The 27703-nt window shown below is 53.6% G+C and overlaps 1 protein-coding gene across 1 annotated transcript; it reads right to left on the minus strand.

Moving 5' to 3' along the window:
• Positions 1-719: 719 nt before the first annotated feature.
• mtmr7a (myotubularin related protein 7a) lies at positions 720-27429 on the minus strand. Its single transcript, XM_084459614.1, has 14 exons — positions 27297-27429; positions 26486-26608; positions 26057-26219; positions 24951-25108; positions 24722-24850; positions 6637-6771; positions 5999-6131; positions 3668-3777; positions 3347-3472; positions 2694-2743; positions 2347-2547; positions 1943-2077; positions 1550-1676; positions 720-1097 (listed from the first exon to the last, which is right to left on the minus strand). The coding sequence occupies exons 1-14, from the start codon at positions 27318-27320 to the stop codon at positions 750-752; spliced, it is 1962 nt and encodes a 653-aa protein (XP_084315740.1). The 5' UTR covers positions 27321-27429; the 3' UTR covers positions 720-749.
• Between the last annotated feature and the right edge of the window lie 274 nt (positions 27430-27703).

Consider the following 27703-nt stretch of genomic DNA (forward strand, 5'->3'; position numbering starts at 1 on the left):
ATTACCAGACGGATGCCATAATATGATCCCAGGTAAACAAGGTATACCAGATGGCTGCAGTATGAGGGGCTGATGATAGCTAACATGTACAGGAGGAGGGGAGAGGAGGCACGGGAGAGAGTGGAGTCTCACTGCCATGACAGCATGCCGGTATCTCCACCGCCATGACAGCATGCCGGTATCTCCCCATGCCGGTATCTCCACATGCCCGGGCCTGCTGGTGCAGCAGCCTTGTGGTATCCAGCTAAGAACCAGCCAGCAGACCAGATGGATTCTCTTTGGTAACAAAGCACTTGTCAAGTTTGGACGTGTTACCACCATGACCAATTTGGCGTTTGTTATTACATTTTGGGTTTAAATGCAGTGAGAGGGTAGGTGCGTTTTGGTGAGCATATAATGTTTTTTTGTCCATAATATAATTGAGAAGAATCTACATATTGCACTATTTTCTATATAATATAATTTCCCATTATGAAGCCTATGAAAGAAAAATCATGTTGATCTTAAAGTAAGTAAAGTGAAACAGGACGCAGAAGCGGAACTGCACAAACAAATCCACACACACACACACACACACACACACACACACACACACACACACGTCCAAATAGATGAATTCATCAATTCAAACGTCTCATTGCATTATAAAGAGTCAGAGCAGAATTCCCGTTGTACAATTTCCCAGTGGAGAGCAGAGGCGTGGGTTCTCTTCCCCCCTAACATCACCAGCGCCCGCCAGGCTTCCGCGCTCAGCCGGCAGAGTAGGCGGCCTCGTCCGAGTCGGGGTCCTTGGCGCTGTCCTCGCTTGGCGGCGAGAGGCGGCTGACGTCGGCGATGCCTGACTCCGGGTCGCTGTTGGTGGAGAGGTGGTCTGGGTCGTCGGAGGTCTTGTTGAGGATGAGCAGGGAGCTCTCTAGCGCCCTCGGCTGGCAGGGGCTGCTGGCGAGGAAGCCCCCGGTGTTGTAGTCCTGCGGGGTGTTGGCGAGGGCCAGGCCGCCGTCGGGGGGGTGCAGAGGCCACCCCCCGTGGTCCTTATCCACCACGCTGGTCCCCGCCTGGACGCTCTTCCCCTGCTCCTTCTCCAGCTCTGCTATCTTCTGGTGTGTGTGTGTGTGTGTTTGTGTGTGTGTGTGTGTGTGTGCGTGTGTGTGTGTGTGTGGGGGGGGGGGGGGGTGGGGTGGGGGGGGGGGGTTAACATGCAGTGTTAAAAAAAAAAGAGAAAGAAAAACAACTTGATCAAACCTGACCCTTGATTTTTGCTGATGTGTCTGAATGATCTGTACAGTATTGGGCACTCATGTGTGCGCGGCGTGGACGCACACTCACACACACACACACACACACTCACACACACACACGCGCGCACGCACACACACACACACACACACCTGTATGACCACCTCCATCACCTCCCATGTCTGTATGACCTCCTCCCAGGTCTGAATGACCTCCTCCCAGGTCTGAATGACCTCCTCCCAGGTCTGAATGACCTCCTCCCAGGTCTGAATGACCTCCTCCCAGGTCTGAATGACCTCCTCCCAGGTCTTACCTCCTCATGTGAGGCCAGCTGCTCCTCCAGCTGTTGGGTCTCCTCTCTCACGGCCATCAGGTAGTCTACCGCAGACTGGCGAGGATGCATGCCCCTGTCAAAACGGTTGTACAAGGCCCTCCAGAACCTACACACACACACACACACACACACACACACACACACACACACACACACACACACACACACACACACACACACAGCGTAGAAACATCAACATGAATTTAAGTTGTCCATCTCTCCTCGTAATGCATTTTTCTTTCAAACATTCAATAAAACGAAAAGATCACTTTTCACTCCACAAGTTCATTTACAGGAAACAGCAATGGAGATCTGACAATAACATGAGCCATTTCAAGGCGCACTTATCCTCCATTGGTGTTATAACCTCACTTGAAACAGTAGGGGGCGGTGTCTGGCCGCAGAACCCCCTGAGTCTGGCTGTGGTCGGGCCGGTACAGGGGGTTGATGTGGTCACTCCGGTTCTTCCACAGGTACGACCACAGAGAGTGGGTCTTTCCACGAAGTCTATCAACACAGAAAGGCATCACACATGTCAGATACAGACATGCAGCCCTAAACCAAACACATTCACTGATCCCTTCACTTCAGACAACCAGACGCACACATGAATTGTCAGGAAAACTACCAGTTTCAGATCCAGTCTCAGATCCAGTCTCAGATCCAGACTCAGATCCAGTCTCAGATCCAGTCTCAGAACCAGTCTCAGATCCAGTCTCAGATCTAATCTACCAGCCATGACCGAGAGTGAAAGCGAGGAAAGTCCAGAAACTCACCCTAGCTCCCTCCTCTCCCTCTGGCTGTTCCCTATGAAGTTACCGAACTGGCAGGTGTAGATGTGGCTGTGGAGGGCCAGGAGGAACCTCTGGTTGAACTCGAAGGCGCAGGGGAACTGTTCCATTAGCTGCCACACACACTCTAGGAGCTGGTCCAGGACCGGTGACACCTCCTTGGGGTCCCCGTCCAGGTGGTTGTATCTGACCAATGAGGACAACGCATTAGCCTAGCCGACCTCCAGAGACATACCTTCAATTAAATAATCATATATGCAAAACCATCAAATGGGAGAAAGCATAGAACATCCCCCGCAATAGTAATCCCCCCAAAAAGACAGAGTCCACACCTGTGAGAGAACTTGTGTCCGAACGAGACCCAGTCTCTCTCAATGAGAACCTGAACACAGGGAGAAGACATGAAAACCCTTTCTACTTTTGTTATAGAGCTTGTGGCTTAAAGGCGGTCTCATTCCACGTCTTACTTATACAGGAGGATAGGGGGCGAACATGACAGACAAGGTTTACAGGACGAGACTTCCTCACGCCGTGTTAGGTGGTCTACCTGAAAGAGCTGGGACACTTACAGTACGAACAGTAGGTCTTCCTATCGCTCTGCACCGGAGAGGCCTTCTGGCAGAGTACCAGACAGACAAAGCAAATCCTTTTGATCAAAGGAGCATGCACCCGAAGCAGCACGGACCCACTTATAGTACCTTCCAAAAGGTCCTCGTCAACTTCACTTATCTGCTAATTTAACAGTCTGTCAACCTCGATGTGCTTCCGTGTCAATACCGAGAGAAAATGACGGGAAATGAAAGGAAAGTTGAGAGGAATGTTCCTGATGAGACGATGTGCGGTCCATTGGAGGCGTTCTGGGACTGAGGCTTTTAAGATGGCCTCCGTGACTCGTAGCCCTTGAGCACCTGAGCTGACAAATACAGGGGATATGGCAGCGTGTGAATGCGTCTCGACAGGTTGGGAGAGGCTGTGTGAGCAGTACCATGAGACCCTTCAGGGTCCGGTAGAAGGGGTCCAGGAGCACACAGGCCACCGAGCACACCTGGGCCGTCCTGTCCCAGCCATCAGAGCAGTGGACCAGGACACTGACACCCTCCTCTGCGATTGCCTGGACACACACACACACACACACACACACAAACGCACACGCACGCAGATTTTAGAACTGTACATATCAGTGTGTGTACACACACACACACACACATTTTTTAGGTCTGTACATACTGTATGTATCAGTGTACACACACGCACGCACGCACACACAGCTCATCTGATATTGAGGCAGACGGGGGATCAGACTGACCTTAGTGATGAAGACGCCCGTATCCAGGACAGCTTTGATGTGCTTCAGCCAGCCGGAGCTCTCCAGGCCCTCCAAGAACTCTGACATGGAGGGGGACCGCAGCTCACTCACTACACACACACACACACACGCACGCACACACACACACACACACACACACACACACACACACACACACACACACACACACACACACACACACACATGCATGAACGCATACACACACGCACCCACGCACACACACACACACACACACAAGCACGCACGCACACACGCGCGCACACACGCGCGCACACACACACACAGCTGGTTCAGTGGCAGAAGGAACAGAACATGCTCCATCACTGACTTCACATGTCATTTCATGTTAGATAAAGAATGTGATCCTGTGCTGTTGATGTATCAAATTATTATTGAAAAATACCTAATGGATGCTTTGTAAGACAGAAAGAAAGTAATGTTATGTCATACTTAATGAGTTTCTCTTTCCCGCGAGTCAATATTGACATTTGGTTATTTTAGACAATGTCACTGGGCATGGCTTTAAAACCATGTGACAGAAGGCAGGCCACTAAATACAGATCTATTTCTGCCACATGCAGCTTAATGCATTCCCCTATTTGTTTTGGTTGAAAACAGAAGGTGGGCATGAAAGGACATTTTCCATCTCAGAGTTTAAGATAAATATTTGGAGGTTTATTCGGTTGCAAAGTGACAAATTAAAGTTTATCTGCTGGGTTGACATTTCACGAAACGAGGGCAAGTTGTCAAATAAACATTCATAATTCAGCTACATTTGTTACTCCTTTGAAAAAACCCCCATCATTCCCAAAGCGCAGGCAGGGTATTTCTACCACTAGAGTATTCCTGTCTGCATCGCTTTGGGAATGATGGGGTTTTTTGAAAGGAGTAACAAATGTAGCTGAATTATGATGTTTATTTGACAACTTGCCCTCGTTTCGTGAAATGTCAACCCAGCAGATAAACTTGTTAGAAATGTAGCCAAGTTACAAATGTAGCTGAATTATGAGTGTGGGTGAGCTGACACGTGTGTGTGTGTGTGTGTGTGTGTGTGTGTGTATGTGTGTGTGTGAGTGAGTGAGTGAGTGAGTGAGTGAGTGAGTGAGTGAGTGAGTGAGTGAGTGAGTGAGTGAGTGAGTGAGTGAGTGAGTGAGTGAGTGAGTGAGTGTGTGTGTGTGTGTGTGTGTCTGTGAGCTGACAGATGTGTGTTGATGAGTGTGGCCGGAGACGGTTCCAGAAGATCATATTAGTGCGCTGGGCTGTACAAGCCCATCTGATGAGGCAGTGTGGGGCTGGGGTGGGGTGGGGTGGGGGGGTGGTGAGGCAGTGTGTGTGTGGGGGGGGTGGGGGGGGGGGGTTAGAATGAACAGGTGAACAAGTTCAGCCAACCTTGGTTTAATACAGGCTGACCACCTCTTTGGAGAAACGATATTGTTCTTGGCAGAATCCTGGAGGAATGCCGGGTGGGACAGATCCAGTTGAGATGAGAGAGAGGGGCACAACCATCCAACCTCTGCATGGACCTGGTCTCTCTCCCGCCCGTTCCACCCTGCACCCCCCACCCCGCCCGTTCCCCCCTGCACCCCCCACCCCGCCCGTTCCACCCTGCACCCCCCACCCCGCCCGTTCCCCCCTGCACCCCCCACCCCGCCCGTTCCACCCTGCACCCCCCACCCCGCCCGTTCCACCCTGCACCCCCCACCCCGCCCGTTCCACCCTGCACCCCCCACCCCGGCAGGTATCCCGGCTGAGACCAGCTATTACTTTTCAAACACTAAATCCCATCATTCTCACGCCCTTCGGCTCTCTGGGGGGAATACGGTCCCCAATCGTCCGCTCCAGGAAACCAAAATAGTCCGGCAATGAAATCCAGATGGATTCAAAGTTTTCCTGAGCGCACCCCCCGCACATTACCAAGAAACGCTCCTCTGGGCCGGTCCTCCTCCGGACCGCAGGCTCGGCAGCGCTGCATGTGAGAGACAGAGGGGCGGGCAGAGGGGCGCGGGGGTCCAGCTCGGACGGTTCCGCTCCACCAGAGAGCGGCGGGGACGACTTAGGGGGATGAAGACGAAGCCCTTGTGCTCCGGGCTTTAATGAATTCGAGGGACAGCGGAGGAAAATGAAGCAGCCTCTGAAATGAAGCGATTTTCTTTCTAGTTACGTGACGCGACGCCATTAGCTCACGCTGAACCACTGCAGACTGAGGAGTCGCGGACGGAGAGGCGCCGCACTCTCTCACGTGGTTTTATTAAACTACATCCTGCACAGGGGGTGGGGGGGGGGGTCACCTGACTACAGCTCCATTATTACCTTCCAGCATCTTCTGCAGGCTGTTCCTCATCACGTGGATGTTCTCGATGCCGATGAAGTGGAATTTGATGTTGGCGTAGTTGTCTTCGTTTTCATAACCCTTCCCTGCTGCCCGGTTCGCCATGGCGTTGAGCTAGACAGACATCCAGTCACACAGAAATCCCCAGAGAAACAGCTGAGTGACAGGGCTAGTTTGCTGGTGCAGAGCAATTGAGGTTTCCAACCTTAGTACCTCAAAAATGTCTTGCGCCACATTTTTTGCGTTGTTTAAACTGAGTATCTCTTCTTGTGAGAAATTGTAAAGGGATCTTTCAGAAGGTCAATGTCGCAATTACGCAACAGAGTATTCTGAGTATTACGGTAGGCGACAGTTTGTTCTGATTTGACTGATTTAGCTCCAGCAAAATTCTCTAAAATCGGCATAAAGGAGAGTAACTTTGGCCATGTGTTCTTATGCCATGTTTATCATGTTTTCAGGGGGTGTGGAGCCAGGATGTTCCAAGGCTGGTGTCGTGCTGAATTCCCTACAGCTGGGAAACTGCTGCACAGAAAATGAAAGAGCACCTGAAAATATACAAAGTGTATAACAACACCGGGCCTGTTGGCCTCCCTCTCATGGCCGTGGGGCAGGGCCTCACCTTGGGCCTGGTGTCCACCACATACATGAAGTCACTGCGGGGGTTGGACCTCACGATGGCCTCCAGCATCTGCTCGTCCTCCAGACAGCGGGCGCTGAAGCCAGACAGGGGCTGACTGCTACGACAGATGGCGGCCTGAGAGGGGGGAGAGGGACAAGGAACCAAGAGATCATTTACCATCGTGTACACAGCCCTCTACTACAGCCCTCTACTACAGCCCTCTACTACAGCCCTCTACTACAACCCTCTACTACAACCCTCTACTACAGCCCTCTACTACAGCCCTCTACTACAGCCCTCTACTACAGCCCTCTACTACAGCCCTCTACTACAACCCTCTACTACAGCCCTCTACTACAGCCCTCTACTACAGCCCTCTACTACAGCCCTCTACTACAACCCTCTACTACAGCCCTCTACTACACGCTCTACTACAGCCCTCTACTACAGCCCTCTACTACAACCCTCTACTACAGCCCTCTACTACAGCCCTCTACTACAACCCTCTACTACAACCCTCTACTACAACCCTCTACTACAACCCTCTACTACAACCCTCTACTACAGCCCTCTACTACAGCCCTCTACTACAGCCCTCTACTACAGCCCTCTACTACAACCCTCTACTACAGCCCTCTACTACAGCCCTCTACTACAACCCTCTACTACAGCCCTCTACTACAATCCTCTACTACAGCCCTCTACTACAGCCCTACAGCCCTCTACTACAACCCTCTACTACAACCCTCTACTACAACCCTCTACTACAGCCCTCTACTGCAACCCTCTACTACAGCCCTCTACTACAGCCCTCTACTACAACCCTCTACTACAACCCTCTACTACAGCCCTCTACTACAACCCTCTACTACAACCCTCTACTACAGCCCTCTACTACAGCCCTGTCACAACCCATGCCTCTAACCCTGCCTCTCTGCCTGCCCCTAACCCTATCTCCGAGAACGAGTCCCCTGGCACCTCCCAGAGGGCGCAGAGGGAACTGCGGGCTCGTCGGCGTGAGCAGCTGCCGGTCATTCCGGTGATTGCACCCCATCCTGGCCAGCCACCACCTGCAGCCCATCAGCCCAGGAGGTTAAGAAGCCACTCCACACAGCATGCGGCGCCAGATCGTTGAATTCCCATGTGGTAACCTCACGGCTCTAGCTCCCTTTACCTTGCGTGTTTTTGACCTTGCGTGTTTTTGACCTTGCTACTGTAACCACCGTTTTTGTCCCCTGAGCTTTTTATTTACCTGTCTTGTTTTTGGTTTACCCTTCCAGGACTCCCGCCATTGCCTGAACCCAGCCTGCCTGACTACCCTGCCCGTCTACCAAACCCAGCCTGTCCGACTACCCTGCCCGTGTACCAAACCCAGCCTGGATTATTGACTATTCTCTGCCCAACCCTGGACTGTACCTTGAACCAATTAAACGCGCCATCTTGGCTTCTCCCCCTTATCCTGCCGTCGTGTCTGCTCTTGGGTTCACCTCCTGACCATTAACAGAACGATCTGGCCAAGACATGGACCCAGCGGACGTCGACGCCATACGCACTGCCATCGCCAGCCAAGGTACGCTGATTGGGAGACACGACTCTGACCTCCAACATGCGGCCAGTGCCATGCAGGGCCTCTCCACCAGCGTGAACGCGCTCGCCACCCAGGCAGCCCAAACCGACCAGGGCCTGCAGGCTCTCACCCAGGAGTTCCGGAACCTGATCGCCCACCTTACCCCTCTCCAGGCCCCAGCACCACCCCAGGACCCAGCACCACCCCAGGACCAGCCCGCCGCTCCAGCTCCTGGCGAGGCCGCTTCCCCCGCTCTGCCCCGGAGAGAGCCCAAGCTCTCCAATCCCAGGCCATTCGACGGCGACCTGGCTGAGTGCGGGTCCTTCCTGATGCAGTGCAAATTCATTTTCGCTCACCAGCCTAGCCGGTATTCTGGGGACGCGGAGAGGATTGCCTTCGTCTCCAACCTGTTGACCGGCCAACCCCTCCACTGGTTTGAAGCAGTCTGGGAGTCAGGGGTGGCCTGTTTCGGGTCCTTCGAGACTTTCTGTGTGGAGTTTAGAAAAGTTTTCGACCATCCAGCCCACGGCCGCGACTCCGCCTCACGCCTGCTCCATCTCCAGCAGGGCACCCGGAGTGTGGCAGAATTCTCTGTGGAGTTCCGCATCCTGGCTGCGGGGAGCGGGTGGAACGATGCCGCCCTCCAGACCGCTTTCCGCTGAGGCCTCACAGAGACTATTAAGGATGAGCTGGCGCTCAGGGAAGATGCCACCTCCCTGGACAACCTCATCTCGCTCGCCGTGAAGATGGACAACAGGCTCCGGGAGCGCAGGAGAGAAAGAGCCACCCGTCCCTCTGGCTCTGTCCGGCCCCCCAGTCACCGTCCCCCAGGCCAGCCGGCCCCCTTCTCGTCTCGCCCCGACTCCGCCCCCCTGCGCTCCTCTGCTCTGTCTGCCTCTCCATCCCCTGAGGACGAGCCCATGGTATTGGGCGGGGCTCATCTGACCGCTGAGGAGCGCCTCCGGAGGGTTACAGAGGGGCTCTGTTTCTATTGTGGCGGCCCTGGACACACCCGGAACACCTGCCCGAACCGCCCAAAAGCTCCAGCCCGTCGGTGAGAGGGGTGTCACTGATGGGCGGCGTACTCACCCCCAGCCACCAGGGGCGCCTGCACTTGGAAGCCGTGGTCACATCTAACAACCGGCCATTCCCCGTACCTGCTCTGATTGACTCGGGCGCAGACGACTGCTTCATCGATGCCACGCTCGTCCGTCAGGCCGGCATCCCCACACAACCCCGGGACACGCCCCTTGCCGTTCACGACCTCAGCGGGAGACTGCTGGCCGAGGTCACCCAGGTCACAAAGCCCTTGGAGATCCGTCTGTCTGGCAACCACCACGAGACCCTCTCCCTGCTGGTGATCTCATCACCCCAGAGTCCCCTCGTCCTGGGGCAGACCTGGCTCCGGCGCCACAACCCCCACATCGACTGGGAGACCAACAGGGTGATTGGCTGGAGTCATCACTGCCACAGGACCTGTCTCACCTCTGCCACCCCGCCTACAGAGGGCGTCAGCGCCTCACTGGAGCCACCTGACCTGTCCACGGTTCCCTCCATCTACCATGACCTCGGAGAGGCGTTCAGCAAACAGAGGGCCCTCTCCCTGCCTCCTCACCGCCCCTACGACTGTGCCATTGAACTGCTTTCAGGAGCGCCCCTGCCCTCCGGCCGTCTGTTCAACTTGTCTCGTCCTGAGAGAGAGGCCATGGAGAAATACATCCACGAGTCCCTGAACGCCGGCCTCATCAAGCCCTCCAGCTCACCCGTAGGAGCGGGCTTCTTCTTCGTGGGCAAGAAAGACGGCACCCTACGCCCGTGCATCGACTACCGGCGATTGAACGACATTACAGTCAAGAACCGCTACCCCCTGCCGCTCATCGCCTCCGCCTTCGAACCGCTCCAGGGCGCCACAGTGTTCTCCAAGCTCGACCTCAGGAACGCTTACCACCTAGTGCGCATCAGGAAGGGAGACGAGTGGAAGACGGCCTTTAACACCCCCCTCGGACACTGAGTACCGCGTCATGCCCTTCGGCCTAACCAACGCCCCGGCCGTGTTCCAAGCCCTAGTGAACGACGTCCTCAGAGACCTCCTCAACCACACCGTCTTCGTCTACCTGGATGACATCCTCGTCTTCTCGCGCACCATGGAGGAGCACACCGGGCACGTCAGGCAGGTCCTCCAGAGGCTCATGGAGAACAGGCTCTACCTCAAGGCGGAGAAATGCGAGTTTCACGTGCCCACGATCCAGTTCCTGGGTTTCGTCATTGAGGCCGGGAGGGTGAGGGCTTCCCCAGAGAAGATCAGGGCGGTGGTTGAGTGGCCGGTCCCCACCACCCGCAAGGAGCTCCAACGGTTCCTGGGGTTCGCTAACTTTTACCGGAGGTTTATCCGGAACTACAGCCGGGTGGCGAGCCCCATGACAGCACTGACATCCACGGCCATCCCCTTCGCCTGGACCCCTGCGGCGGACGTGGCCTTCAAGGCCCTCAAGGCCCTGTTCACCTCCGCACCTGTCCTCATCCAACCGGACCCCTCACTCCAATTCATCCTGGAGGTTGACGCCTCCGACATGGGGGTTGGGGCGGTCCTGTCCCAGAGGGCCGTGACGGACGGCAAGCTCCACCCCTGCGCCTTCTTCTCCTGCCGCTTGGAGCCGGCCGAGAGGAACTACGACGTAGGAAACAGGGAGCTTCTCGCGGTCCAACTCGCACTGCAGGAGTGGAGGCACTGGCTGGAGGGGACGGAGCAGCCGATCATCGTGTGGACTGACCACAAGAACCTGATCTACATCCGGGACGCAAAGAGGCTGAATCCCCGGCAGGCCAGGCGGGCTCTGTTTTTCGGCCGCTTCAATTTCACCCTGACCTACCGACCAGGGTCCCGCAATGTGAAGCCAGATGCTCTCTCACGCCAGTTCTCGCCCCCGGAGCGGAGTGCAGAGCTGGACACTATTCTGCCCTCCTCCTGTGTGGTGGGTGCTCTCACTTGGGAGGTAGAGGGGATCGTGAGGGAGGCCCAGAGGACTCAGCCAGACCCAGGCGGTGGTCCGGCAAACCGCCTCTTTGTGCCTGACCGGGTCCGTACCCAGGTCCTCCAGTGGGCCCACACGTCCCAGTTCGCCTGTCACCCAGGAGCCAGCCGCACGCTAACCCTGCTTAGGCGCCGGTTCTGGTGGCCCACCATGGCTGTCGACACCACCAAGTACGTCCAGGCCTGTACGGTGTGTGCCCGGAGTAAGTCCTCCCACCAGCCCCCTTCAGGACTTCTGCGTCCCCTGCCTGTTCCCGGCCGGCCCTGGAGCCACATTGGGTTGGACTTCGTCACCGGTCTCCCCCCATCCCAGGGAAACACGGTGATCCTGACCATCATTGACCGTTTCTCGAAGGCTGCCCACTTCGTGCCGCTGCCTAAGCTCCCCTCTGCCTCTGAGACTGCGGACCTGCTGGTGACTCACGTGGTCCGTCTCCATGGCATCCCCCTCGACATTGTGTCAGACAGGGGGCCGCAGTTCACCTCTCGGGTCTGGAGGGAGTTCTGTCGGGCTATGGGGGCCACTGTCAGCCTGTCCTCGGGCTTCCACCCCCAGACCAACGGGCAGGCGGAACGGGCCAACCAGTACCTGGGCACTGCCCTGCGGTGCATCACGGGCCGGAGCCCGGCCTCTTGGAGCGAGCACATCTCCTGGGTCGAGTACGCCCACAACCACCTGCCCAACGCCTCCTCAGGTCAGTCCCCGTTTGAGTGCTCCCTGGGTTACCAACCGCCCCTTTTTCCTGAGCAGGAGGAGGAGCTGGCTGTCCCGTCGGTCCAGGCCCACATTGACCGCTGCCGCAGGATCTGGAGGACCGCCCGCTCGGCCCTGCTCCGCTCCACCCGCAGAAGCCAGCGGTATGCCGACCAGCGTCGGACTCCGGCCCCCAACTATGTGCCTGGCCAGGAGGTCTGGCTCTCCTCCAGGGACATTCCGCTGCAGGCAGGTTGCAGGAAGCTGGTCCCCCGCTTCCTCGGCCCCTACGTCATTGAGAGCGTGGTCAACCCTGTGGCGGTCAAGCTCAGGTTGCCCCCCGCCATGAGGATCCACCCGGTCTTCCACGTCTCCAGGATCAAACCTGTGAAGGTCAGTCCCCTTTGCCCCCCAGGCGATGCTCCTCCCCCCGTCCGCCTCATCGACGACCATCCGGCCTGGACTGTCCGGCGGTTGCTGAGGGTCCGTCGCCGGGGCCGGGGTCTGCAATACCTTGTCGATTGGGAGGGTTATGGGCCTGAGGAGCAAAGCTGGGTGCCCCGCAGGCACATCCTGGACCCCTCTCTTGTCCGGGATTTCCACCGGGCCCACCCTGGCCTGCCTGGTCGGTCGCCGGGAGTCGCCCGTAGAGGGGGGGGTCCTGTCACAACCCATGCCTCTAACCCTGCCTCTCTGCCTGCCCCTAACCCTATCTCCGAGAACGAGTCCCCTGGCACCTCCCAGAGGGCGCAGAGGGAACTGCGGGCTCGTCGGCGTGAGCAGCTGCCGGTCATTCCGGTGATTGCACCCCATCCTGGCCAGCCACCACCTGCAGCCCATCAGCCCAGGAGGTTAAGAAGCCACTCCACACAGCATGCGGCGCCAGATCGTTGAATTCCCATGTGGTAACCTCACGGCTCTAGCTCCCTTTACCTTGCCTGTTTTTGACCTTGCCTGTTTTTGACCTTGCTACTGTAACCACCGTTTTTGTCCCCTGAGCTTTTTATTTACCTGTCTTGTTTTTGGTTTACCCTTCCAGGACTCCCGCCATTGCCTGAACCCAGCCTGCCTGACTACCCTGCCCGTCTACCAAACCCAGCCTGTCCGACTACCCTGCCTGTGTAACAAACCCAGCCTGCCTGACTACCCTGCCCGTGTACCGTACCCTGCCTGGATTATTGACTATTCTCTGCCCAACCCTGGACTGTACCTTGAACCAATTAAACGCGCCATCTTGGCTTCTCCCCCTTATCCTGCCGTCGTGTCTGCTCTTGGGTTCACCTCCTGACCCTTAACAAGCCCTCTACTACAGCCCTCTACTACAGCCCTCTACTACAGCCCTCTACTACAGCCCTCTACTACAACCCTCTACTACAGCCCTCTACTACAGCCCTACAGCCCTCTACTACAACCCTCTACTACAGCCCTCTACTACAGCCCTCTACTACAACTCTACAGCCCTCTACTACAGCCCTCTACTACAGCCCTCTACTACAACCCTCTACTACAGCCCTCTACTACAGCCCTACAGCCCTCTACTACAGCCCTCTACTACAGCCCTCTACTACAACCCTCTACTACAGCCCTCTTCTACAGCCCTCTTCTACAGCCCTCTACTACAAACCTCTACTACAGCCCTCTACTACAGCCCCCTACTACAGCCCCCTACTACAGCCCTGTACTACAACCCTCTACTACAGCCCTCTACTACAGCCCTCTACTACAACCCTACAACCCTCTACTACAACCCTCTACTACAGCCCTCTACTACAGCCCTCTACTACAACCCTCTACTACAACCCTCTACTACAGCCCTCTACTACAGCCCTCTACTACAGCCCTAAAGCCCTCTACTGCAACCCTCTACTACAACCCTCTACTACAGCCCTCTACTACAGCCCTACAACCCTCTACTACAGCCCTCTACTACAGCCCTCTACTACAGCCCTGTACTACAACCCTCTACTACAGCCCTCTACTACAGCCCTCTACTACAGCCCTGTACTACAACCCTCTACTACAGCCCTCTACTACAACCCTCTACTACAGCCCTCTACTACAGCCCTCTACTACAGCCCTCTACTACAGCCCTCTACTACAACCCTCTACTAAAGCCATCTACTACAACCCTACAGCTCTCTACTACAACCCTCTACTACAACCCTCTACTACAGCCCTCTACTACAACCCTACAGCTCTCTACTACAGCCCTCTTCTACAACCCTCTACTACAACCCTCTACTACAGCCCTCTACTACACACTCTACTACAGCCCTCTACTACAGCCCTACAGCCCTGTACTACAGCCCTCTACTACAACTCTCTACTACAGCCCTCTACTACAGCCCTCTACTACAGCCCTCTACTACAACCCTCTACTGAAACCCTCTACTACAGCCCTCTACTACAGCCCTCTACTACAACCCTCTACTACAGCCCTCTACTACAGCCCTCTCCTACAGCCCTCTACTACAGCCCTCTACTACAGCCCTCTACTACAGCCCTACAGCCCTCTACTACAACCCTCTACTACAGCCCTCTACTACAACCCTCTACTACAACCCTCTACTACAGCCCTCTACTACAGCCCTGTACTACAGCCCTACAGCCCTCTACTACAGCCCTCTACTACAGCCCTCTACTACAACCCTCTACTACAGCCCTCTACTACAGCCCTCTACTACAGCCCTACAGCCCTCTACTACAGCCCTCTACTACAGCCCTCTACTACAACCCTCTACAGCCCTCTACTACAACCCTCTACTACAAACCTCTACTACAGCCCTCTACTACAAACCTCTACTACAGCCCTCTACTACAACCCTCTACTACAGCCCTCTACTACAGCCCTCTACTACAGCCCTCTACTACAGCCCTCTACTTCAACCCTACAGCTCTCTACTACAGCCCTCTTCTACAACCCTCTACTACAAACCTCTACTACAGACCTCTACTACAGCCCTCTACTACAACCCTCTACTACAACCCTCTACTACAGCCCTCTACTACAGCCCTCTACTACAGCCCTCTACTACAACCCTACAGCTCTCTACTACAGCCCTCTTCTACAACCCTCTACTACAACCCTCTACTACAACCCTCTACTACAGCCCTCTACTACAGCCCTCTACTACAACCCTCTACTACAACCCTCTACTACAGCCCTCTACTACAGCCCTCTACTACAGCCCTCTACTACAACCCTACAGCCCTCTACTACAGCCCTCTACTACAGCCCTACAGCCCTCTACTACAGCCCTCTACTACAACCCTCTACTACAGCCCTCTACTACAACCCTCTACTGCAACCCTCTACTACAACCCTCTACTACAGCCCTCTACTACAGCCCTCTACTACAGCCCTACAGCCCTCTACTACAACCCTCTACTACAACCCTCTACTACAGCCCTCTACTACAGCCCTCTACTACAACCCTCTACTACAGCCCTCTACTACAGCCCTACAGCCCTCTACTACAGCCCTCTACTACAGCCCTCTACTACAGCCCTCTACTACAACCCTCTACTACAGCCCTCTACTACAGCCCTCTACTACAGCCCTCTACTACAGCCCTCTACTACAACCCTCTACTACAGCCCTCTACTACAGCCCTCTACTACAGCCCTCTACTACAGCCCTCTACTACAGCCCTCTACTACAGCCCTCTACTACAACCCTCTACTACAGCCCTCTACTACAGCCCTCTACTACAGCCCTCTACTACAGCCCTCTACTACAGCCCTCTACTACAACCCTCTTCTACAGCCCTCTACTACAGCCCTCTACTACAACCCTCTACTACAGCCCTCTACTACAGCCCTACAGCCCTCTACTACAACCCTCTACTACAGCCCTCTACTACAGCCCTCTACTACAACCCTACAGCCCTCTACTACAGCCCTCTACTACAGCCCTCTACTACAACCCTCTACTACAGTCTCTACTACAGCCCTACAGCCCTCTACTACAGCCCTCTACTACAGCCCTCTACTACAGCCCTACAGCCCTCTACTACAGCCCTCTTCTACAACCCTCTACTACAACCCTCTACTACAGCCCTCTACTACAGCCCTCTACTACAAACCTCTACTACAGCCCTCTACTACAACCCTCTACTACAACCCTCTACTACAGCCCTCTACTACAGCCCTCTACTACAACCCTCTACTACAACCCTACAGCTCTCTACTACAGCCCTCTTCTACAGCCCTCTACTACAACCCTCTACTACAGCCCTCTACTACAGCCCTCTACTACAGCCCTCTACTACAGCCCTCTACTACAGCCCTACAGCTCTCTACTACAACCCTCTACTACAGCCCTCTACTACAGCCCTATACTACAACCCTCTACTAAAGCCCTCTACTACAACCCTACAGCTCTCTACTACAACCCTCTACTACAGCCCTCTACTACAGCCCTCTACTACAGCCCTCTTCTACAACCCTCTACTACAACCCTCTACTACAGCCCTCTACTACAACCCTCTACTACAACCCTCTACTACACACTCTACTACAGCCCTCTACTACAGCCCTACAGCCCTCTACTACAGCCCTCTACTACAGCCCTCTACTACAACCCTCTACTACAGCCCTCTACTACAGCCCTCTACTACAGCCCTCTACTACAACCCTCTACTACAACCCTCTACTACAACCCTCTACTACAGCCCTCTACTACAGCCCTCTACTACAACCCTCTACTACAGCCCTCTACTACAGCCCTCTACTACAACCCTCTACTACAACCCTCTACTACAGCCCTCTACTACAACCCTCTACTACAGCCCTCTACTACAACCCTCTACTACAACCCTCTACTACAGCCCTCTACTACAGCCCTCTACTACAGCCCTCTACTACAACCCTCTACTACAACCCTCTACTACAGCCCTCTACTACAGCCCTCTACTACAGCCCTCTACTACAACCCTCTACTACAACCCTCTACTACAGCCCTCTACTACAGCCCTCTACTACAGCCCTCTACTACAACCCTCTACTACAACCCTCTACTACAGCCCTCTACTACAACCCTCTACTACAGCCCTCTACTACAGCCCTCTACTACAACCCTCTACTACAGCCCTCTACTACAGCCCTCTACTACAACCCTCTACTACAGCCCTCTACTACAGCCCTCTACTACAGCCCTACAGCCCTCTACTACAACCCTCTACTACAGCCCTCTACTACAACCCTCTACTACAGCCCTCTACTACAACCCTCTACTACAGCCCTCTACTACAGCCCTCTACTACAGCCCTCTACTACAGCCCTCTACTACAGCCCTCTACTACAGCCCTCTACTACAACCCTCTACTACAACCCTCTACTACAACCCTCTACTACAGCCCTCTACTACAGCCCTCTACTACAGCCCTCTACTACAGCCCTACAGCCCTCTACTACAGCCCTCTACTACAGCCCTACAGCCCTCTACTACAACCCTCTACAGCCCTCTACTACAAACCTCTACTACAGCCCTCTTCTACAACCCTCTACTACAGCCCTCTACTACAGCCCTCTACTACAGCCCTCTACTACAGCCCTCTACTACAACCCTCTACTACAGCCCTCTACTACAGCCCTCTACTACAGCCCTCTACTACAGCCCTCTACTACAACCCTACAGCTCTCTACTACAACCCTCTACTACAGCCCTCTACTTCAACCCTACAGCTCTCTACTTCAGCCCTCTTCTACAACCCTCTACTACAAACTACTACAGCCCTCTACTACAACCCTCTACAGCCCTCTACTACAGCCCTCTACTACAGCCCTCTACTACAACCCTCTACTACAACCCTCTACTACAGACCTCTACTACAGCCCTCTACTACAACCCTCTACTACAGCCCTCTACTACAGCCCTCTACTACAGCCCTCTACTACAACCCTACAGCTCTCTACTACAGCCCTCTACTACAGCCCTCTTCTACAACCCTCTACTACAGCCCTCTACTACAGCCCTCTACTACAACCCTCTACTACAACCCTCTACTACAACCCTCTAATACAGCCCTACAGCCCTCTACTACAGCCCTCTACTACAGCCCTCTACTACAGCCCTCTACTACAGCCCTCTACTACAACCCTCTACTACAGCCCTCTACTACAGCCCTCTACTACAGCCCTCTACTACAGCCCTCTACTACAACCCTCTACTACAACCCTACAGCCCTCTACTACAACCCTCTACTACATCCCTCTACTACAGCCCTACAGCCCTCTACTACAGCCCTCTACTACAGCCCTCTACTACAGCCCTCTACTACAACCCTCTACTACAACCCTCTACTACACACTCTAATACAGCCCTCTACTACAGCCCTACAGCCCTCTACTACAGCCCTCTACTACAGCCCTCTACTACAGCCCTCTACTACAACCCTCTACTACAACCCTCTACTACAGCCCTCTACTACAACCCTCTACTACAGCCCTCTACTACAACCCTCTACTACAGCCCTCTACTACAGCCCTACAGCCCTCTACTACAGCCCTCTACTACAGCCCTCTACTACAGCCCTCTACTACAGCCCTCTACTACAGCCCTCTACTACAGCCCTCTACTACAACCCTCTACTACAGCCCTCTACTACAGCCCTCTACTACAGCCCTCTACTACAACCCTCTACTACAGCCCTCTACTACAGCCCTCTACTACAACCCTCTACAGCCCTCTACTACAGCCCTCTACTACAACCCTCTACTACAGCCCTCTACTACAGCCCTCTACTACAGCCCTCTACTACAACCCTACAGCTCTCTACTACAGCCCTCTACTACAACCCTCTACTACAACCCTCTACTACAGCCCTCTACTACAGCCCTCTACTACAGCCCTCTACTACAGCCCTCTACTACAGCCCTCTACTACAACCCTCTACTACAGCCCTCTACTACAGCCCTCTACTACAGCCCTCTACTACAGCCCTCTACTACACACACTACTACAGCCCTCTACTACAGCCCTCTACTACAGCCCTCTACTACAGCCCTCTACTACAACCCTCTACTACACACTCTACTACAGCCCTCTACTACAACCCTCTACTACAACCCTCTACTACAGCCCTCTACTACAGCCCTCTACTACAGCCCTCTACTACAACCCTCTACTACAGCCCTCTACTACAACCCTCTACTACAGCCCTCTACTACAGCCCTCTACTACAGCCCTCTACTACAGCCCTCTACTACAGCCCTCTACTACAACCCTCTACTACAGCCCTCTACTACAGCCCTCTACTACAGCCCTCTACTACAACCCTCTACTACAACCCTCTACTACAACCCTCTACTACAACCCTCTACTACAGCCCTACAGCCCTCTACTACAGCCCTTTACTACAACCCTCTACTACATCCCTCTACTACAGCCCTACAGCCCTCTACTACAACCCTCTACTACAACCCTCTACTACAGCCCTCTACTACAACCCTCTACTACAGCCCTCTACTACAGCCCTCTACTGCAACCCTCTACTACAGCCCTCTACTACAGCCCTCTACTACAGCCCTCTACTACAACCCTCTACTACAACCCTACAGCCCTCTACTACAACCCTCTACTACAGCCCTCTACTACAGCCCTCTACTACAGCCCTACAGCCCTCTACTACAAAACTCTACTACAGCCCTCTACTACAGCCCTCTACTACAGCCCTACAGCCCTCTACTACAACCCTCTACTACAATCCTCTACTACAACCCTACAGCCCTCTACTACAGCCCTCTACTACAGCCCTCTACTACATCCCTCTACTACAGCCCTCTACTACAGCCCTCTACTACAGTCCTCTACTTCAGCCCTCTACTACAACCCTCTACTACAGCCCTCTACTACAGCCCTACAGCCCTCTACTACAGCCCTCTACTACAGCCCTCTACTACAGCCCTCTACTACAGCCCTACAGCCCTCTACTACAGCCCTCTACTACAGCCCTACATCCCTCTACTACAGCCCTCTACTACAGCCCTACATCCCTCTACTACAGCCCTACAGCCCTCTACTACAGCCCTCTACTACAGCCCTCTACTACAGCCCTCTACTACACACTCTACTACAGCCATAAAGCCCTCTACTACAGCCCTCTACTACAACCCTCTACTACACACTCTACTACAGCCCTCTACTACAGCCCTCTACTACAACCCTCTACTACAGCCCTCTACTACAGCCGTCTACTACACACTCTACTACAGCCCTCTACTACAGCCCTCTACTACAACCCTCTACTACAACCCTCTACTACAGCCCTCTACTACAGCCCTCTACTACAACCCTCTACTACAACCCTCTACTACAACCCTCTAATACAGCCCTACAGCCCTCTACTACAGCCCTCTACTACAGCCCTCTACTACAGCCCTCTACTACAGCCCTCTACTACAACCCTCTACTACAGCCCTCTACTACAGCCCTCTACTACAGCCCTCTACTACAGCCCTCTACTACAACCCTCTACTACAACCCTACAGCCCTCTACTACAACCCTCTACTACATCCCTCTACTACAGCCCTACAGCCCTCTACTACAGCCCTCTACTACAGCCCTCTACTACAGCCCTCTACTACAACCCTCTACTACAACCCTCTACTACACACTCTAATACAGCCCTCTACTACAGCCCTACAGCCCTCTACTACAGCCCTCTACTACAGCCCTCTACTACAGCCCTCTACTACAACCCTCTACTACAACCCTCTACTACAGCCCTCTACTACAACCCTCTACTACAGCCCTCTACTACAACCCTCTACTACAGCCCTCTACTACAGCCCTACAGCCCTCTACTACAGCCCTCTACTACAGCCCTCTACTACAGCCCTCTACTACAGCCCTCTACTACAGCCCTCTACTACAACCCTCTACTACAGCCCTCTACTACAGCCCTCTACTACAGCCCTCTACTACAACCCTCTACTACAGCCCTCTACTACAGCCCTCTACTACAACCCTCTACAGCCCTCTACTACAGCCCTCTACTACAACCCTCTACTACAGCCCTCTACTACAGCCCTCTACTACAGCCCTCTACTACAACCCTACAGCTCTCTACTACAGCCCTCTACTACAACCCTCTACTACAGCCCTCTACTACAGCCCTCTACTACAGCCCTCTACTACAGCCCTCTACTACAGCCCTCTACTACAACCCTCTACTACAGCCCTCTACTACAGCCCTCTACTACAGCCCTCTACTACAGCCCTCTACTACACACACTACTACAGCCCTCTACTACAGCCCTCTACTACAGCCCTCTACTACAGCCCTCTACTACAGCCCTCTACTACAACCCTCTACTACACACTCTACTACAGCCCTCTACTACAACCCTCTACTACAACCCTCTACTACAACCCTCTACTACAGCCCTCTACTACAGCCCTCTACTACAACCCTCTACTACAGCCCTCTACTACAACCCTCTACTACAGCCCTCTACTACAGCCCTCTACTACAGCCCTCTACTACAGCCCTCTACTACAGCCCTCTACTACAACCCTCTACTACAGCCCTCTACTACAGCCCTCTACTACAGCCCTCTACTACAACCCTCTACTACAACCCTCTACTACAACCCTCTACTACAACCCTCTACTACAGCCCTACAGCCCTCTACTACAGCCCTTTACTACAACCCTCTACTACATCCCTCTACTACAGCCCTACAGCCCTCTACTACAACCCTCTACTACAGCCCTCTACTACAACCCTCTACTACAGCCCTCTACTACAGCCCTCTACTGCAACCCTCTACTACAGCCCTCTACTACAGCCCTCTACTACAGCCCTCTACTACAACCCTCTACTACAACCCTACAGCCCTCTACTACAACCCTCTACTACAGCCCTCTACTACAGCCCTCTACTACAGCCCTACAGCCCTCTACTACAAAACTCTACTACAGCCCTCTACTACAGCCCTCTACTACAGCCCTACAGCCCTCTACTACAACCCTCTACTACAATCCTCTACTACAACCCTACAGCCCTCTACTACAGCCCTCTACTACAGCCCTCTACTACATCCCTCTACTACAGCCCTCTACTACAGCCCTCTACTACAGTCCTCTACTTCAGCCCTCTACTACAACCCTCTACTACAGCCCTCTACTACAGCCCTACAGCCCTCTACTACAGCCCTCTACTACAGCCCTCTACTACAGCCCTCTACTACAGCCCTACAGCCCTCTACTACAGCCCTCTACTACAGCCCTACATCCCTCTACTACAGCCCTCTACTACAGCCCTACATCCCTCTACTACAGCCCTACAGCCCTCTACTACAGCCCTCTACTACAGCCCTCTACTACAGCCCTCTACTACACACTCTACTACAGCCATAAAGCCCTCTACTACAGCCCTCTACTACAACCCTCTACTACAGCCCTCTACTACAGCCCTCTACTACAACCCTCTACTACAGCCCTCTACTACAGCCGTCTACTACACACTCTACTACAGCCCTCTACTACAACCCTCTACTACAGCCCTCTACTACAACCCTCTACTACAGCCCTCTACTACAGCCCTCTACTACAACCCTCTACTACAACCCTCTACTACAGCCCTCTACTACAACCCTCTACTACAGCCCTCTACTACACACTCTACTACAGCCCTCTACTACAGCCCTCTACTACAACCCTCTACTACAACCCTCTACTACAACCCTCTACTACAACCCTCTACTACAGCCCTCTACTACAACCCTCTACTACAGCCCTCTACTACAACCCTCTACTACAACCCTCTACTACACACTCTACTACAGCCCTACAGCCCTCTACTACAGCCCTCTACTACAGCCCTCTACTACAGCCCTCTACTACAGCCCTACAGCCCTCTATTACAGCCCTCTACTACAACCCTCTACTACAGCCCTCTACTACAACCCTACAGCCCTCTACTACAGCCCTCTACTACAACCCTCTACTACAACCCTCTACTACAGCCCTCTACTACAACCCTCTACTACAGCCCTCTACTACACACTCTACTACAGCCCTCTACTACAGCCCTCTACTACAGCCCTCTACTACAACCCTCTACTACAGCCCTCTACTACAACCCTCTACTACAGCCCTCTACTACAACCCTCTACTACAACCCTCTACTACAACCCTCTACTACAACCCTCTACTACAGCCCTCTACTACAGCCCTCTACTACAACCCTCTACTACAGCCCTCTACTACAACCCTCTACTACAACCCTCTACTACACACTCTACTACAGCCCTACAGCCCTCTACTACAGCCCTCTACTACAGCCCTCTACTACAGCCCTCTACTACAGCCCTACAGCCCTCTATTACAGCCCTCTACTACAACCCTCTACTACAGCCCTCTACTACAACCCTACAGCCCTCTACTACAGCCCTCTACTACAACGCTCTACTACAACCCTCTACTACAGCCCTCTACTACAGCCCTCTACTACAGCCCTCTACTACAGCAACAGGAAGAGATCACTAATGTGAAAACAGCCCGAGCATCTACTCACAGATATACAGATTGTTTTTCTCTCTCCCCTCCCCCATGTGCCCTCCTACATCAACTGGACATGTGTCCATTCAGGGGCTTGTGGGGAGAGCAGGACGGGGCCTCTGGGTAGTTCCAGCGCAGGTCGTCCCCACTAGCTCATAACTACCGAGCAGAGCACATCTGAACTCACTGAGCTCTACACACACACACACACACACACACACACACACACACACACAGACCCAAGAGCCCCCAGAGCCCTGGGAAGCTGACCTCACACACACAAAACACTCCAAACGCTCGACCGAACTGACCATGGAATATCAGTATTAAAACGACTCGTCACTGATTTATTCACCCACACTCACACACAGTGAGAAGAACAAGTAAATAAACAGTTCGTTCTGCTCTCTGAAGATCCCTGACATCTGGCCGATGCACTAAGAGCTTTGCCATTTACTGGACCGTCCCAGATCAAATTACATTACTGTCATTACTGCTCTCAGACTCCCTTTTTGGCTGCAGTCCAGGCTACATATAAACTACAGGTATATTATTAATTTTTCCGATACGGCTGAATTTGGGGTCAAAGTTCACTCTGCCACATCTGTGGTTATTATACTGTACAGGGCAGTTCAACACCGCTCACATATGCTGCACTGTACAGCTGCCAGGCTGCACACATCATCAGTGCATTAGAAACTCAAATATTTGCTCATCGGAGGGGGAACCCCTAGTTTCCCTGGGAAGTGAGGCCTGTGCCAGAAAAGCCCAAACTCTTTCTGAACTCGATACAGCCGGACTGTGACCTGTGACCCCTGACCTCCAACACATCCACATATCATCCAGTCATAACCCTGACAGGCAGGGAGGCGGAGCCCTGGGAGCCACAGATGACCTGCTCTGGTAAACGGACTCATATAGCGCTTTTATCCAAAGCACTTTACGATGGCCTCTCATTCACCCGTTCGCACACACATGGCGGCAGCTGCCATGCAAGGTGCTAACCTGCTCATTGGGGGTTCAGTGTCTCGCCCAAAGACACTTTGACATGTGGAACAGGAGGAGGCGGGATTCGAACCACTGACCCTGCGGTCAACGGACGAGCTGCTCTACCACAGCCGCCCCCGCTCTGCATGGTCTTCATACTCTTGAGATGAAACTCAAGACCGATCAACGCTTGGATGGTCCACCAGTGGACCAATCATACAACGTACGAACATGGAGAAAGAGGGCGAGTAAGAGCGAGAGAGAGAGAGAGAGAGAGAGAGAGAGAGAGAGAGACTCACGTGGTTTTCTTTGCGGTAGTAAGCCAACGTGGGGAATCGGCCACGGCTCCGGAATTTGGAGCTACCGACGATGACCGGGGGCGTGGCCGACTTGGGCACGTACAGATGGGCGGGGTACGTGTCGCTCACCTGCGCGGGGGACCACACAACAACCACGGCGCGGGCGTCAGCGTGGTTTCAGCTCCGGTCAGGAGGACCTCACCCGGCCCCGGAGCCCCGGACCACTGACCTGGTAGTCCCGGTTGACCGGGGTGAGTTTCCACAGGGAGTTGGGCAGACCCATCCTGCTGTAGTCAGCGCTGGGGTCCAGAAGGGCCCAGGCCTGCCGCCGCTCCTCCTGGTCACTATTGGGGTTGTAGGAGAAGCAGTACAGCTCCTCATAGCGCTCTGCAACACACAGCACCAGCATATGAACACACACACCAGCATATGAACACACACACCAGCATATGAACACACACACCAGCATATGAACACACAGCACCAGCATATGAACACACAGCACCAGCATATGAACACACACACCAGCATATGAACACACAGCATATGAACACACAGCACCAGCATATGAACACACAACCAGCATATGAACACACACACCAGCATATGAACACACACACCAGCATATGAACACACACACCAGCATATGAACACACAGCACCAGCATATGAACACACAGCACCAGCATATGAACACACACACCAGCATATGAACACACACACCAGCATATGAACACACACACCAGCATATGAACACACACACCAGCATATGAACACACACACCAGCATATGAACACACACACCAGAATATGAACACACAGCACCAGCATATGAACACACACACCAGCATATGAACACACACACCAGCATATGAACACACAGCACCAGCATATGAACACACAGCCCCAGCATATGAACACACAGCACCAGCATATGAACACACACACCAGCATATGAACACACACACCAGCATATGAACACACAGCATATGAACACACAGCACCAGCATATGAAGTAACAGAAACAACTCAAGTCCATGTGACCAGACGAGAGCTCCCTCTGGATACTCTGAACATGCTGTACATCCTTCCTTCCTTCCTTCCTTCCTTCCTTCCTTCCTTCCTTCCTTCCTTCCTTCCCTCCCTCCCTCCCTCCCTCCCTCCCTCCCTCCCTCCATCCCTCCCTCCCTCCATCCATCCATCCATCCATCCATCCCTCCCTCCATCCCTCCCTCCCTCCCTCCCTCCCTCCTTCCTTCCTTCCTTCCTTCCTTCCTTCCTTCTTTCCTTGGGAGAAGGGCAAGGAAGGATGCGTTCCGACTGGGCCCAGAGTTCACCTGGACGGGAGAGGCGGAGGAGGGACATGTAAACGTCCTGGCAGTCCCTCTCCTGGGGGATGAGGAAACTGAGGACCTGGAAGTTCTTGCAGTGAATGAGCAGAGGAGATCCTGTGGAGGTGGTGGTCTGTTTCTCCATGCTGCTCACTAAGCTGTGGAGCACCTGGCGTGGAGAGAGACAGGGAGGGGGAACACAAGCATGAATAACTTCTCCTGAGGCCAGTACAGGTGGGCTCAACCTCTTCACTTCTTATTGCACCCAGTGGGTCGACTGAGACCATATTCTAACGCTCCTCTAGTCAAGGGTCAATACACGAACACCTCACCCCCGTCACATGAAGCCACTCTGACCTGCCCTCCGCAGGGCTGGCCGTCCAGGTGTGACCTGCCCTCCGCAGGGCTGGCCGTCCAGGTGTGCGGCTGACCTACCCATGTCTCCGTGCGGATCTCGGTCTCGTTCTCCACAAAGATGATGTGGGTCGCAGTCAGGTACAGGGTGCCTGAGGTGGCTCTTCTGGAGGAGATCCTGTCAATCAATCTGACGTTCTCGACCTAGGACAGGGGGACAGGGGCGTGGCAGGTGCATGCTCGGGGATCAAGAGACAAGTACAGCTGGAGACATGATGCAGATGGAACTATAATAACACTCCGTGAATAGATGGTTGGGAAACACAGACAACAACTGCGGCCTAGAAACCCTGTATGTAGCCTATAGAAACCCTGTATGTAGCCTATAGAAACCCTGTATGTAGCCTATAGAAACCCTGTATGTAGCCTATAGAAACCCTGTATGTAGCCTATAGAAACCCTGTACGTAGCCTATAGAAACCCTGTATGTAGCCTATAGAAACCCTGTATGTAGCCTATAGAAACCCTGTATGTAGCCTATAGAAACCCTGTATGTTGTAGCCTATAGAAACCCTGTAGCCTATAGAAACCCTGTATATAGCCTATAGATGAGGCTCCACCCGTCAGCTGGGAGAGGTAAATGGGGAAGTGACAAACAGAGAAACTGCCTGGGCTACTGTGTACCACCCTAGCTTACGTGTACATGACATGACGCATATTTATTGTTATCCTAAACCATTTTTTTATTTTAAATATATGGAAATGCTAGCAGACTCGAACAGCTGTTCGCTGGGTCACATCCAGCGTAAACCTGGAGCTTGATGTAGCCAGAGGCCGATGAGAGAAGGAAAGCAAATTCAATCATCGCAGATCCGTTTACGGTTCGGTTTACCTTTGGCAGTCGGATGTGCTCCATCTCTGAGAATGCACCATCCAAGGTGATCGCCAGAGGAAACACAACTACTATTGCATCACATATGACCCTTAATTAAGACAATTATTCATATTCCAGCCCGCATCGAAGCTCGATCAGACTGACATGGTCCATGTAGCAGCTACATTGAGCTGGAGGTTGTCACATGGTCCTAAAGCCTGCCCGTTCGCCTATTCTACAACACTGCGCTGTACAGTGAGACACAATTACACAAATCAGTGCGTGTAGGCCTAGGTGAAACTTTTATTATAGCAATAATAAAAAATTGGTATTAGAATTTCATTAAGCTTTATTTTAACTTGTCTGTCAACCTGTTTTCATCAATCCAGGCTCCTATCAAAGCTGTCCCGCCCTCCGCGCCTCCA

This window comes from Borostomias antarcticus (assembly GCF_949987555.1).
Source record: "Borostomias antarcticus genome assembly, chromosome: 28".
Classification (NCBI taxonomy): Eukaryota; Metazoa; Chordata; class Actinopteri; order Stomiiformes; family Stomiidae; genus Borostomias; species Borostomias antarcticus.

Bases quoted from the DNA above. Each gene is read 5' to 3' on its own strand.
- mtmr7a (XM_084459614.1), bottom strand. From the start codon at position 27,320: ATGGAGCACATCCGACTGCCAAAG. The intron at 25,109-26,056 runs GTGAACTCTGGG...TGTGTGTTGCAG, and splicing joins CCTCCGCCTCTCCCGTCCAG to AGCGCTATGAGGAGCTGTAC. The intron at 1,098-1,549 runs GTAAGACCTGGG...CACACACACCAG, and splicing joins AGCTGGCCTCACATGAGGAG to AAGATAGCAGAGCTGGAGAA.